At 41.9% G+C, this 16,215-nt stretch overlaps 1 protein-coding gene across 1 annotated transcript in view; it reads right to left on the reverse strand.

Annotated features, from left to right (window-relative positions):
• LOC126335571 (ATP-binding cassette sub-family C member 4-like) overlaps window positions 1-16,215 on the reverse strand; it is a 309,710-nt gene that overhangs the window by 270,247 nt on the left and 23,248 nt on the right. The window contains exon 3 of the mRNA XM_049999000.1: window positions 7,030-7,140. Coding sequence (XP_049854957.1) covers window positions 7,030-7,140 — 111 coding nt within the window. The remainder of the gene's footprint in view (window positions 1-7,029; window positions 7,141-16,215) is intronic.

A 16,215-nucleotide genomic window follows, 5' to 3' on the forward strand; every position in this document is an offset into this window, starting at 1 on the left:
ATGACATTGTAATTCTGTCAGAGACAGCAAAGGACTTGGAAGAGCAGCTGAACGGAATGGACAGTGTCTTAAAAGGAGGATATAAGATGAACATCAACAAAAGCAAAACGAGGATTATGGAATGTAGTCAAATTAAATCGGGTGATGCTGAAGGAATTAGATTAGGAAATGAGACACTTAAAGTAGTAAAGGAGTTTTGATATTTAGGGAGAAAAATAACTGATGATGGTCGAAGTAGAGAGGATATAAAATGTAGACTGGCAATGGCAAGGAAAGCGTTTCTGAAGAAGAGAAATTTGTTAACATCGAGTATAGATTTAAGTGTCAGTAAGTCATTTCTGAAAGTATTTGTATGGAGTGTAGCCATGTATGGAAGTGAAACATGGACAATAACTAGTTTGGACAAGAAGAGAATAGAAGCTTTCGAAATGTGGTGCCACAGAAGAATGCTGCAGATTAGATGGGTAGATCACATAACTAATGACGAGGTATTGAATAGAATTGGGGAGAAGAGGAGTTTGTGGCACAACTTGACAAAAAGAAGGGACCGGTTGGTAGGACATGTTTTGAGGCATCAAGGGATCACAAATTTAGCATTGGAGGGCAGCGTGGAGGGTAAAAGTCGTAGACGGAGACCAAGAGATGAATACACTAAGCAGATTCAGAAGGATGTAGGTTGCAGCAAGTACTGGGAGATGAAGAAGCTTGCACAGGATAGAGTAGCATGGAGAGCTGCATCAAACCAGTCTCAGGACTGAAGACCACAACAACAACATTCGCATTGTGAAGGGACAGATCAAGATAAGATGGATAGTTTTTATGAGGCACTCAGTGAAGTAGTTGTTAGAGTAAAGGACACGGACAGTGTTCTACTCATGGGTGATCTTAACGCCGGGATTGGAAATCGAACAGAAGGGTATGAAAAGGTTATGGGTAAATTTGGAGAGGATATGGAGGCCAACAGGAACGGGAAACAACTCCTGGATTTCTGTGCCAGTATGGGCTTAGTAATCACAAACTCCTTTTTTAAACATAAGAACATTCACCGGTATTCTTGGGAAGACAGGGGAACCAGAACTGTCATTGACTATATAATAACAGATCAGGAATTCAGGAAGGCTGCGAGGGACGCACGTGTATTCAGGGGATTCTTTTATGACACTGCTCATTATTTAATCTGCAGTGAAAGTGGGATTGTGAGGCCGAAAGTGCAGCAGATCAGGTCCATATGTAGGAGGATAAGAGTGGAGAAATTCAGGATAAGGAAATCAGGCACAAGTACATAACAGCGATCTCAGAGAGGTACCAGTTAGTTGAATGTAGTCAATTACAGTCATTGGAAAAGGAATGGACAAGGTACAGGGACACAGTACTAGAAGTGGCTAAAGAATGTCTTGGAACAGTAGTGTGTAAAAGTAGGATGAAGCAAACAGCTTGGTGGAATGACACAGTCAAGCCAGCCTGTAAGGAAAAAGAAGGCGTATCAAAAATGGCTACATACTAGAACTCAGGTCGACAGAAAAAGTTATGTTGAAGAAAGAAACAAAGCCAAACAGTAATTGCAGCATCCAAGAAGAAATCTTGGGAAGACTTTGGAAACAGGTTGGAGACTATGGGTCAAGCTGCTGGAAAACCATTCTGGAGTGTAATTAGCAGTCTTCGAAAAGGAGGTAAGAAGGAAATGACAAGTATTTTGGACAGGTCAGGAAAACTGCTGGTGAATCCTGTGGATGCCTTGGGCAGATGGAGGGAATATTTTGAAGAGTTGCTCAACGTAGGTGAAAATGCGATCAGTAATGTTTCAGATTTCGAGGTAGAATGGGATAGGAATGATGATGGAAATAGGATCGCATTTGAGGAAGTGGAGAAAATGGTCAATAGATTGCAGTGCAATGAAGCACCTGGGGTGGATGAAATTAAGTTAGAACTCATCAAATACAGTGGAATGTCAGGTCTTAAATGGCTACACAGGATAATTGAAATGGCCTGGGAGTCGGGACAGGACTGGACAAAAGCAGTAATCACACCAATCTTTAAACATGGAAACAGAAAAGATTGTAACAACTACAGAGGTATCTCTTTAATCAGTGTTGTGGGTAAAATCTTCTCTGGTACTGTTGAAAGGAAAGTGCGAGTATTAGTTGAGGACCAATTGGATGAAATCAGTGTGGGTTTAGGCCTCTTAGAGGTTGTCAGGACCAGATCTTTAGCTTATGGCAAATAAGTGAGTGGAACAGGGAATTGTATCTATGCTTTATAGATCCAGAAAAGGCATATGACCGCGTTCCAAGTAGGAAGTTATTGTCTGTTCTGCGAGATTATGGAATAGGAGGCAAAATTTTGCAAGCAATCAAAGGTCTTTACATGGATAGTCAGGCAGCAGTTAGAGTTGACGGTAAATTGAGTTCATGGTTCAGAGTAGTTTCAGAGGTAAGGCAAGGCTGCAACCTGTCTCCACTGTTGTTCATATTATTTATGGATCATATGTTGAAGACAATGGGCTGGCTGGGTGAGATCAAGATATTTGAACACAAAATAAGCAGTCTTGCATATGCAGATGACTTAGTTGTGATGGGAGATTCGATTGAAAGTTTGCAAAGTAATATTTCAGAGCTAGATCAGAAATGTAAGGACTATGGTATGAAGATTAGCATCTCCATCAGTGGGAAAGGAATATAAACGGATTGAGTGCCAAATAGGAGGAACAAAGTTAGAACAGGTGGACGGTTTCAAGTACTTAGGATGCATATTCTCACAGGATGGCAACATAGTGAAAGAACTGGAAGCGAGGTGTAGCAAAGCTAATGCAGTGAGCGCTCAGCTACGATCTACTCTCTTCTGCAAGAAGGAAGTCAGTACCAAGACTAAGTTATCTGTGCACCGTTTAATCTTTCGGCCAACTTTGTTGTATGGGAGCGAAAGCTGGGTGGATTCAGGTTACCTTATCAACAAGGTTGAGGTTACGGATATGAAAGTAGCTAGGATGATTGCAGGTACTAGTAGATGGGAACAATGGCAGGAGGGTGTCCACAATGAGGAAATCAAAGAAAAACTGGGAATGAACTCTATAGATGTAGCAGTCAGGGCGAACAGGCTTAGATGGTGGGGTCATGTTACACGCATGGGAGAAGCAAGGTTGCCCAAGAGACTCATGGGTTCAGTAGTAGAGGATAGGAGGAGTCGGAGCAGACCAAGGAGAAGGTATCTGGATTCGGTTAAGAATGATTTTGAAGTAATAGGTTTAACATCAGAAGAGGCACCAATGTTAGCACTGAATAGGGGATCATGGAGGAATTATACAAGGGGGGCTATGCTCCAGACTGAACGCTGAAAGGCATAATCAGTCTTAAATGATGATGATGATGATGATGACCCTCGTACTTTATATATACCGGTACGTCATACTTTGGTTCGTTAACACGCGCTGCTATCGTTCACTCACTAGAAACTTTACTGTTGGTTACCTGTCTTGGCATGAAGTCTATGTGGCCACGTGACCTGCACCAGACACGGCAGATGCGTGCGTGCGTAAGATTATTGCAGATGAACTTCCTTGTCACAGATGTGCCATCTTAAGCTACGAATTGTACGTTAACATCTCATGTCAATGCAAATAACAAAATAAATATCCTCTGTCGAAGGACCAGCAACAAAATGTTAACGTTGACTTATGTGCCTAGCCACCATGGCCGCAAAATATAGATTTGAAAAGTAGCCCGTCTAAAAATCAAATAATTTTAGTCTTCCTTTCGAGACTCGTCACGCCTCAGTTCCTAGAATCTTTTTTACTCTCAATATTAAATCTCCTCTGCAGGATAAAGAAACCTCACACAATCGCTCGTGCTTCCACTTCTCAGTTACGGTTGGGTTATTCTGCAAGGAATTTCTCATTTCGGCTTAGACCAGTTAAGGCCGTTGTTGAAAGCTAAGTGCGATATGACGCTCGGCTTTTCAGCTACAACACTTCATCCGACACCGACTATCTGGGTTGCAAACGGATAGACGTAGAGACCACAATAATCTCTGTTTCATTTGCTGTCTGCCCAGTTCCTGCGGCCATTCTAGGCTACCTCCGCGTTTAGCACTTATTTCGGTACGTTACAGGAGAATTACTAATTATCATCATCATACACTCTTCACTGCACCACTTCATAACAGTCACTTCTCCAAAATCTTCATATGTTTTGGGAGTCTATCTCTGGAATCTGTTTTGGGAACCTGACTGTAATGAGTCACACGTATTTCCAGCTTCAAAACGTCGTTAAACGTCCACCGGCTATCGCGACAACAATTTATTCCATAAACTTGTGTGCCGGTCAGTTTACTCTGAATAGCCTCAGTAATCACTGAGCGTCTCCGTTCTCTCCTCCGACCACTTCTGCTTTATATCTTAAAACCGTCCCATCTTTAATTATCTATTTCTCAAAATGTATCTTTCTAGCACTTCTTTCTTAATATTTCTGTGTCTATTTAATACATATTTCGGACATGCTGAGTTGCAGATGGGCACAACGAAAAGCACTCCGTCTTCAGGCCACAAATGGCAGATCGGGACCATCCGACCGCCGTGTCATCCTCAGTTGAGGATGCGGGTAGGAGGGGCGTGTGGTCAGCACACTGCTCTCCCAGTCGTTACGATGGTTTTCTTTGACCGGAGCCGCTACAGTTCGGTCGAGTAGCTCCTCAATTGGCATCACGAGGCTGAGTGCACCCCGAAATATGGCAACAGCGCATGGCGGCTGGATGGTCACCCATCCAAGTGCCGCCCACACTCGATAGCGCTTAACTTCGGTGATTTGACGAGAACCGGTGTATCCATTGCGGCGAGGCCGTTGCCTAATTACAAACATGAATAATGAAAATTCCTGACTTAACCACAGGACAATTTTTCTGCATAAGTTGTGTGTAACGTGAGACAGTATTGAAGGATTTCACCGTATAGTTAAATATTGAAGACACTTAAGGTATTACTTACAGTCAGTCGTCTGGTAATAACTGAGCTCCTTCACTGTCCAAATCCAAGAAATACATTTCAGTTTTGAAAGTGTCACCTACTACGTTGATAACGAGCCTATCAACATCAGAATCTACGAAGCCAACCAGGCGCCGCATTTTCTCTTCTTTTGTGACGAACCGTTCTATTTCCCGCCAGCATTGGGCAGTGACGTGAAAAGGTTGTGTGCGTTAGTTCCAGTGCGTCGGGGACTCAATAGCTTCGTTACTTCTCGGACCAAATCTCGCAACTTGGCTCCAGACCATCAGTTCTGTTGCGTTCATATTGTAATGGTACAGTACCAAATGTAAGAATGCAGCATTTTTATGATAGGCTCGATGCAGTGGAAATGATTGATTTTCATGTTACTACGATACTTTTTTACCTCTGTGCTATAAAACGATGGACAGAGTCCGAATAAAGAGGATTTGGTTTTTCATTTTTGCCTTACAAAATTAAATTATGTTTCCTTAATTTAAGCAACTTTTGTGAACAGTCTTAACATAAAACGTCGATAGTTAAAATTTGTATTTGAAATAGAAACAGGAATTTCGCGTCCAATGCGTAATTAAAAACAAGACGACGTCCATTGTTCATAAAAAATGATGATAAGTTTCTAAAATTACGAGATTTAAGTATTTCAAATTGAACGAGAAAAAGAGAATACTACCGACTGCGCTACACATTCGTTGTTCGCTGGGGTCTCAACTGCAAAACATAACAGCGGTGGGAAAACTTCAGAACCGATTCTCTCTGTGATTTCATGCAAAACATTAAGAACATCCTATTTCTGGGCCCTTTTTAGCCGTGTTCCACGCGCGCGTTTCACTACGGAACAGAAAGCAGCTTCAGCATTTTCATGCTGCGCATAAACAGCGCGGCAATCAGAGCACAAACCTGCAGAGGCTGTGACTGTACGCGATTATTTAAATAAAAACTACGTATCTAAAGCGTGTTAAAGAAAAATGTTGGTGGCTGTTAATACTTTTGAATATCTTAAAGTTTCATTTAAACTAACGTAATAACAAGATATCTGATACGTGAGTAGGACCTACTTCCAAGAGCGTAACAACACCAGTGTACGTCTGCTACGGCTTCTGACCAATCATCGCGTTTGTGTTTGTTTACATCTGGTTTATTTTTATGATGAGCGGATTATAGCGCTGCTGCTCGCATTATGGCTGCAATTTCCTGAGACTGCAGGAATATGTGTGTGTGTGTGTGTGTGTGTGTGTGTGTGTGTGTGTGTGTGTGTGTGTGTGTCGTCTATTTTTGGCGAACGTCTTAGTGGCAGAAAGCTTTATTTGTGACAGTCATTTTGTTGTGCCTATCTGCGACTCAGCATCTCCGCTCCAGGGTGAGTAGTAGTAATATTGTTTACATTCCGCCTGGATTGTCCATTGTTTAGTACATATTTCTCAAAGCTATTTGAAAACATATTTGCTTGCCATAGCATTAAGGTATTATTTCTAATTGTATTGCTATTTGTATTTTTAATTGCAACTATAGTCACAATTATTTGTCACGAGTTCACATAACTGAATCATAAGAATTCATACAAGTTGTGTAACCTGAGATGTTACGCAATATATTGTCAGGATAAGACTCGTGAGAAAGTCTGAAGGCGAGTGGTTAGGTTGAACTACTCAAAAAGTAAAGTTGCGAGAAAGCGTTTCTTTATTATACGAAAAATTCATAGTGTGATGTATTATCTGATGTAAGAGCGATGTTATCGTTTTGTTTTTATGTTAACGACTCTGATTTACAAACGCAAAAGTGACTGACGTTTACTTTCCAGGGTGGTGCTACCATTATTCGATCCGTCATTAATTCACGTTGCAGGAAGTGAAGTGTGCGGTTGGTGCTTTGATTTAGTTGAACCGCATACACTGCGTAGACAAAATGACGACAAATGTACATATATTAAGGAAAAGGGACGTTAACTAGTCGCTAGTGTTTAGGAGTATCGCCAACTGTGTTGACAGACGCTACCAGTCCACGATATTAAATAGCCGACAGATAGGAGCAACACTTACCGTTCGAAAGTATCTCCTAATTTCGCTGACTCATCTGCTTTCAGGGTATCATATAGGTCCTCGACCTCAAGGTCCTTCTTCGATCCTTTGACGAACAAGTCTTTCAGCCACCTGAGAAGAAACGTATTGGATTAAAAAAATAGTTTGTAATTACACGAAGATACCAGTCAGCAGTATTTTCACTAAAACGAGGAGAAAAGTTCTCCTCCCATCAATCCATAATAAAACTAATTTCTATGCAATATGAAACATTACTTCGCGAAACGTGTGGAACTTCGTAATTGCATCAAATGCTGAAACCTATCGACTCTTTAAAGTAGTCGTGACTGAATGTGTGACTTGGTGCATATGTTTGTTACCCCTTCACGCTAAAATGGCCGGACGGATGTGGATGAAATTTGAAATGGAGATATATTATACCTTGAATTAACACTTATGATATCTTATTTATATCTATGAATCTAAGGGATGAGGTTGAAAAAGTAGCGCATTCCACGATGTGTGAATACACATACTTCATTCATCCAGTGCTTGAGAATGAGGCGACTTACTGACTTGTAAGAATCTTCACACATAACATCAAACCTGTTTAAAACATTTCCTCGTTGGCAACGACAACAAATTGTTGAAGGGAAAAACGTTTATTGTTTGCTACATTTTCGCCATTCATGCAGTAGAACTGCCTCTGGAAGCATGACGTTTAAATATATTATTTCTTTACTACTAACTGCCATTGCGACACATTTTGAAGACAGTATTCACATGTACCATTGAATGTATCAACAAAATGATACCATTGTGTGAGACGATGTCAAATACTGACATGCATGAGAAACTGTCGCACCATACATGACATTTTAATTTACTACTACATCTATTCACAATACATTTCGCAGACAGTAGCCACGTATACCATAGGATGTATCTGGACAATTATATCACTCTACGACACACGGTTCAGAAAATACGATTTCATAAACATTGAGCTGTGTAAAAATGAAACTGCAAGGCGAAATTCGCTAGAGATTAAGGTGAAATATGTGTACAAATACGTGAGAAATATGTTAAACACATGTGAAATATATGTGTTATGTGCGTATGTGGGCAGTGACGAGGGTAAAAAAGCTCATCCTAGAACCCTGGAACAATTTTAACCAAATTTGGTGCACATAAATAAATACCATGGCCGTAAGAACCACCAGCCTCCTGTTGGGTTGGGGGTGATAAAGTGGTGAGAGAATAGGGGAGGAGTCGTTGGACAGACATAGAGGGGAAGGAGGAGATGGATAGAGAAGGAGAGGGCGAGGTGAACGTAGAGAGGGGGAGGAGGTGGATACAGAGAAGGGGTGGAGCACATGGACAGGGAGGGGGGGGAGGGGGGCTGGAAATGGACAGAGAGAGCGGGAAGCAGGAGACTGGCTAATAGAAGATTGGAATAAATACATATACGGGCATTTTTTAAAAATAAATAACAGTTTAATCGCAGCTAACACTGTATGGTGAAACTAGTTTCTGATAACAATACAGAGCGATATTGAATCAACTTCCAAACAGTTGCGCCAAGAACTATAGCAGTGGTGATGTTTGCAGTCCTACGACTCTCATCGCAATGACCATCGCTTACGAAAACAGTTCGAGGTGAGTCGCACTGGAATAATCTACGAATTGCGGGCTTTCGGAAATAACTACGAACCCTCCGACTCAGAGTTCCAATATTAAAATTTTTGGCTCGTTTCGTTTGTCTAGGGGCTGGGATACATAGTTGCCGCATTGTAGGCCAAATACTGCTGAGTCTACAGTATACAATCAGAATACACACATGAATCGAATGGTCGAAGGTTTCTATCACTCGGCAATTCCGAATTTTATAAAGTGAAAGATTGCAATTAAATAAAATCTGGAGGTACTATCTTAACGGCTTTAATTGATGAGTACGATAGTGGAAGTACTTCTAACAATGCGGTATATTTCTGCAAAATTGAATAACAGGGAAAGAATAGATTCCTACTGCACGTAATTAGTTACGGACAACAACACAGCTCGCGAGATATTCACTTCTAAACGCACACTACGTGTTCACTGCAGAAGCCACGAAAATCATACAAGAGCACAGGTCGGCACTCCGAAGTGTTTCTACACCCCGCGACTACGCGCAAACTGCTCTACTGCCCAAGCCTTCCGCGCGACTGCGTGTCCGCGCCGCCGTCCAGCTCTTCCCCTATTCTTCGAACTGCCCGTCGTCCCCTCCGGAAGCGACGCTACCATCCAGTCTCCCCATTCACGAGCGCTGTGGTTGGCTAGAGAGCTCGCGCCATGTCTTCAAGCCAACGCACCCACACACATATTTAAACACATTTACATTTCAATAACTTGAAATTAAATAAATATTCCTACGGCTGGACCACAAACACGCTCAAACACACATTATTAAATACATAAACAATTAAATAAACATATATCAAAAGAAAGGGGCAAAAGGTAAGCCAGGAGCCTAATGTCTGTGTGCTTTCTAATACACAGTAAATAATTGGCAAGTTTCTTCATGAGTAGCACATATCGGATGTTAACAAAGATATGGATGAATCAATATATTTATATGCTGCTAACTTCTTTTTTTATATATAAATGTGGAGTATTTATGGCCTGATGCTATCGATAGTAATCGGCCACTTTGACCTCCAATAACTCATGTACTATTTTGTAATTTATACCAATTTGGGTTTACACTAATAGCTTTCTAAAGACCCGTAGATCGACGAAATCGGAAGAATCGTTTATATTTTGGAAATTCGTTGCTGGGTGTTACTTTTATAATTTACCGTCATATGCTAAACTTTAAACTAACAAAGATATTGAAAATCTGATTACACCATCACAATGGTAGTGCAATTAATGGTAACTTACATGTTTCTTTTTGAAGTATCATGATTCATCTGTGTACTATTAGTTTCTATACGAACTGTGAAATGTGTGCCACTAAGGTTTCACCAAGTCCGCCATCTTTGGCACTCCAGGCATGGACATCTCCTTAACCGACACAAAGCACCGTCCTCGCCACGGCGGAATTCCCAGCCACGCGGCTGGGGCTGCCTACCCCCCTCTGGTCCGGCTAACGTTCGCCTCCACGTGTTTGCAGTCGGGCGCCGGCTTTGACGAGAGTCCAGTGCGGCCGCACCAACTTAGAGTATTTCGAGGGCGCCACAATTCGCCCGTTACTTCACAGAATCGATCAACATTTGAATAGGAGCGATGCGACTGTTCGACGATGTTGGCAGGAATGGGTGAACCACGGCCGAAGACAGAGTCAAGAATGAAGCGGTCGACGTAGAGAGACGACATAGCGAGAGGAATCGTCAGAGAGTCACTCAGAGCCCCAGATTCACCATCACCAATCGATCTGACGCGCAACTGCTGCTTCAGTGACCACAAGGGCCATTAATAGGTGGCACCCAGGAAGGGGGCTGTTTGACGGCGACCCTCACACCGGCCGCCATTGACGTCTGCACAACATGAAGCCCGTTTACAGTGGCGTCAGGTGTACTCGGCCTGAGATCTCACTGGCTCGAGTGGAACTGTCTTCAGTGATGAGTCGCGCTTCGAGCTGAGCTCCGGTTACCAGCGATGGCGTGTCTTCCCGGGTTCGCTTCCCGGCAGGGTCAGGGATTTTCTCTGCCTCGTGATGGCTAGGTGTTGTGTGCTGTCCTTAGGTTAGTTAGGTTTAAGTAGTTCTAAGTTCTAGGGGACTGATGACCTAAGATGTTAAGTCCCATAGTGCTCACAGCCATTTGGACCACTTGATGGCGTGTCTCGGGACACCCCGGCCAGCGGTGGGGTACCAGCCCGGATATCGCCCGCCATAAGGTGCGACAGCCATGACCGCCGGTCTGTGCTGCCTCTTCATTTCGTAGCAGGGAGCCTTCGGTTGTCATCCGTTGCACCTTGACAACGTAGAGGAACGTCGAGTACACTCTACACTCCGTTTAGTTGCCCTTCATAGCGAGCCATTCTGTGCTTACATTTCTGCAAGATAATGCCCGCCCGCACATGCGAGAGAATTTCTACTGTTGTCTTGGTGGTCGCTAAACCCTGCCTTGACTACCGAGGTCACCGGGTCTCTCCTGAACCGAGGACGTTTGCAGCGTTGTGGTCAGGCTCCCCCAGCCACCTCGGGATTTTGACGACCTAACGCGCCAGTTTGACAGAATTTGGAATGATATCCTTCAGGACGATATCCAACAACTCTATGAATCACTGCCAATCCGAATAACTGCCTGCATTAGGACCATAAGTAGACCAAGGCGTTATTGAATAGCTCAATTTGTGAAGCTCTTTCTCTTGAATAAATCGTCAAATTATTCTGAAATTGTGATGATTTGTTTGTCTGTATGCGTGTACATCACAGCTGCCGATTTCCGTTCCATTCGGATGATTCCTTTGTGGTACGTCGTTTCTCTTTTTCGGTAGTCTATTACTGTTTTAGTTACTGTTAGAAAAAAGGAACGAGGGTGTAATTAGACACAGCACCAGCTCAGACAGGAAAAGGACAGGGAAAGAAATAGATCGTGTCAGTCTCAAGGGAACCACCACAGTATTCGCCTCAGTTAATTTAGAGAAAACACAAGGAGACTATATCTCAAAGACTGCGTGGAGTAACATCAGAGGCCGCTAATGACTAGCACTACACCACTAGTAATGTCAGTACCAGCAATAACAATGGCTTTCTGCTCTCGGGAAATTAAACTGCACTGGTCGGAACAGCAAATTATGTCGCATTGGTGACATCTATTTGCTCGAATCCAAATTCTCGAGAAATTAGAGAGTAAAGAGTGGACATGTAAATTATGTCAAATGTGCGCTCATTTCAAAATTATCCATGTTCCAAAAAGAATTCTTTCTCTGAAATCGTATGCCGAAATTTTATTTCTGCGGTTTCATGTGCTCCACACTTTACATAATGTCCATCACATCCGGTAAAAACTCTTTAACTCCTTAGCGGAGAAGTTGTAGTGGGAATACCCGCTTTATATCTAAGAGGCGAGTGTGTCACAAGCGTATCTAATCGTGAGTGCGGATATGTAATCAAATATTTCTCAAGTTTACACAGACAGATAACCGGCATCCTCTGTAAAATGCCGCAAAGCAGGTCGACATAAAAGGTGCTGGAGAAAGTTCTTCCTCTGCAGTTGCTCTAAAAACAGTCGAAGTACACTAGATGGAAAATGAAAGCAAATAACTCTGAAGACGTGGAGTAGAAACACTTTGGTTAAACGAGGTACCAAAAGACAGCACTAAAGGCAGTAATTTAGATTGCCTTTCTGTGACAGGAATAGTCACGCCGTGTTTGAAAAGCTGAGCCTGTAAGAACTGTATTTGTCTTTCTCAAAGGCTGGTTTGTGTTGACGATTTACCACGTTGGGATTCATTGGGGGAACCTTAAGGAAACGAAATTCGTCTGAAAAAGAAATGGCTTATGAAACACCATTCGACCGATTGTAGAGTATTTGTAGTCGGTCGAATTACCTCGAAGGAAACGTTCTATTGACACACACTCAACATGGGTTTAGAAAACATCGTTCCTGTGAAACACAACTAGCTCTTTATTCACATGAAGTGCTAAGTGCTATTAACAAGGGATTTCAGATGGATTCCGTATTCCTGGTTTTCCGGAAGGCTTTTGACACTGTACCATACAAGCGGCTCGTAGTGAAATTGCGTGCTTACGGAATATCGTCTCAGTTATTTGACTGGATTTGCTATTTCCTGTTACAGAAGTCACAGTTCGTAGTAATTGACGGAAAGTCATCGAGTAAAACAGAAATGAAATGATTTCTGGCGTTCCCCTAGATAGTGTTATGGGCCCTTTGCTGTTCCTTATCTGTATAAACGATTTGGGAGGCAATCTGAGCAGCCGTCTTCGGTAGTTTGCAGATGACGCTGTCGTTTATCGTCTAATAAAGTCATCAGAAGATCAAAACAAACTGCAAAACGGTTTAGAAAAAATATCTCAATGGTGCGAAAAGTGGCAGTTGACGCTAAATAACGAAAAGTGTGAGGTCACCCACGTGAATACTAAAACGAACTCGTTCAACTTCGGTTACAGGATAAATCAGTCTAATCTAAAAGCCGTACATTCAACTAAATACCTAGGTATTACAATTACGAACAACTTAAATTGGAAAGAACACGTAGAAAATGTTTTGGAGAAGGCAAAGACTGCGTTTCATTGGCAGGACACTTAGAAAATGTAACAGACCTACTAAAGATGCCTACACTACGCTGGTCCGTCCACTTTTAGAATACTGTTGCTCGGTGTGGGATGCCTAGCAGGTAGGACTGACGGAGTACATCGACAAAGTTCAAAGAAATGCAGCACGTTTTGTATTATCGCGAAATATGGGAGAGAGTGTCACAGAAACGACACAGGATTTGGGCTGGAAATCGTTAAAAGAAAGGCGTTTTTCATTGCGACGGAATCTTCTCACGAAATTCCAATCACCAACTTTCTCCTCCGAATGCGAAAATTTTTTGTTGACACCACGATAAAATAAGGGAAATCAGAGCTCGTACGGAAAGATATAAGTGTTCATTCTTTCCGCGAGCTATACGAGATTGGAATAATAGAGAATTGTGAAGGTGGTTCGATTAACCCTCTACCAGGCACTTAAATGTCATTTGCAGAGTATCCATGTAGATGTGGATGTAGATGTATCCTTGGTGCGAGGTAGTAAAATTCAGGACATAGAGAATGCCTAAAGATGAGCACCGTATACCGGCACAAGTTCGTTTGTTTCCGCGAGAGGGTGTAAGTAGGCTGTTTACGTTTTCTTATTGGTAACGCCACATAGCGCTCGGTATGAAAAAATCACTGGCTGTGCCGTGTGCAGTCTGTGTTTAGTCTGCATTGTTGTCTGCCATTGTAGTGTTGGGCAGCGGCAGCTGGATGCTAACAGCGCGTAGCGTTGCGCAGTTGGAGGTGAGCCGCCAGCAGTGGTGGACGTGGGGAGAGAGATGGCGGAGTTTTGAAATTTGTAAGAATTGGTGTCATGAACTGCTATATATATTATGACTAGTGAGGTAAATACATTGTTTGTTCTCTATTAAAATCTTTCATTTGATAACTGTGCCTCAGTAGTTAGTGCCTTCCGTAGTTTGAATCTTTTATTTAGCTGGCAGTAGTGGTGCTCGCTGTATTGCAGTAGTTCCAGTAACGAAGATTTTTTGTGAGGTAAGTGATTTGTGAAAGGTATAGGTTAATGTTAGTCAGGGCCATTCTTTTGTAGGGATTATTGAAAGTCAGATTGCGTTGCGCCAAAAATATTGTGTTTCAGTTTAAGCACAGTCTTGTATAATTGTTCAAAGGGGACGTTTCACATAGACCAGTCGTGTATAAATAGTTCTAAGGGGACGTTTCATATGTCGACCCTTAGCCGAGGATACCTCACTGGAATCTTCTGATTTTTTCCTTGTAGTTTGTGTAATTAGTGTAGCTTTTGTTTATTGCTAGCGCGTAATCATAGAGAGAATTTCCTTTGTAGTTGCAGTCTTTCATTGTTGTACAGTAAAATAGTTGTGGCATGCATGTAGTTTTGCACGAAGTATTTCGCAGCTGCGCTTGCAATTAACTAGATATTATTTTCAGTGCTATGTTAATGTGTTCTCTTATTTTTGTTCTTCAAATTGTGTTTTTCTGTGTTGTCGTGTGAAAAATTGTGACAATAATGGCGTGTGAAAAACGTAATACTAGGCTACAAAGTAAACTGAGAAATGACAGTGAAGACGAAAGCAATGTGTTAGCGCCACCATGTAATGAATTCACAAATGTTCAAAGTAGTAATTTGGTAATAGTGCATAGGGAAATGGAGCGGGCTGCAAATAATGGTGTAGGAAGTGAAACAGTTAGTGAACAGGGAAGCATTATCGATCGATCGGTCGGCAACAGCTCGCGTCAGGAATCCGATATGACAGGACACAATCTTGCAAATACTGTACATTCAGGTTTTGCGTCCTCACCGTTTTCTCAAATAAGTCGAGACACATTTTCTGCTTGTCAAACTGTGAATGTTGCCGGTGCAAATGCACTGCCGAAAAGCATAGAGGATCAGATTCCAGACACTAATACATTATTATTGCAATTAATGCAACAAATGAAACAAAACCAGAGACAAACACAGTAACAGTTAGACACAATGGAACAAAATCTTCAAAAGTTAGACACTATGGAACAAAATCTTCAAAAGTTAGACACAATGCTTGAACAAAATCAGAAACAAATTGGACAGAGTCTTCAAAAGTTAGACACAATGGAACAAAATCTTCGGAAGTTAGACACCACACTTGAACAAACACGTGAAGATTTAACTACTGAGTTACATAACATTGAATCGAAATGTCAAAAAATCTGTAATGACGTAAAAACACAAATTTGTGAGCATTTCCAACCCATTTTTTCGCGGCATGAACATGCATTACAGAATCACGAAGCAGCCATAAAAGAATTGCAAACTATTGTTCGTGAAAATCACGACACCTTGCAAGCTAAAATGGACTCAGTTGCATCCACCGATTCAGTTACGCAACTTGCAAGAACTCAGGAAAACTTAAAGGACACAGTAGATTCGATTTCAACACAAATGGACACTCTGAAACTTGGTTCAGAAAAACACATTGAGGAAATGTGTTCACTATCGGAGAAAGTAGCCGAACTTTCGGATCAGTTCACTAATTTATCTACGAAGGTAGATGATAATCTGAATGACACAAAACCGGTAGTCTTTAATGACACAGAAGAGTACGAACAAATTAGGAAATTCAAACAAAGTCTGAATCAAATTAGTACGCAACACCAAAGAGAAATCCGGGAAGTACAAGATCAGCTGTCACAGGTAATACAACAATTACGTATTTCAGAGGACACTCGCGCTCTAATACGGGAAGAGGGACATAGAAATACGGAACAGCCACAAAATAATAACACAGGGCACTTCGAAAATTATGAAAGAAATTGGCAAGGTGGACCGAATTTTGAGATGGAACTGCCGACACGACGTAACAATGAACGATATGCTACCCGCCGACACGATGATTTTGACTATAAGCTGTTCATTACTACATGTAAATTCAAAACTTTTAAGAATTCTGGCAACGACATTCATCCACAAGCGTGGCTCCATCAATTCTCTCATTGTT

Source organism: Schistocerca gregaria, chromosome 2 (genome assembly GCF_023897955.1).
Source record: "Schistocerca gregaria isolate iqSchGreg1 chromosome 2, iqSchGreg1.2, whole genome shotgun sequence".
Lineage (NCBI taxonomy): Eukaryota > Metazoa > Arthropoda > Insecta > Orthoptera > Acrididae > Schistocerca > Schistocerca gregaria.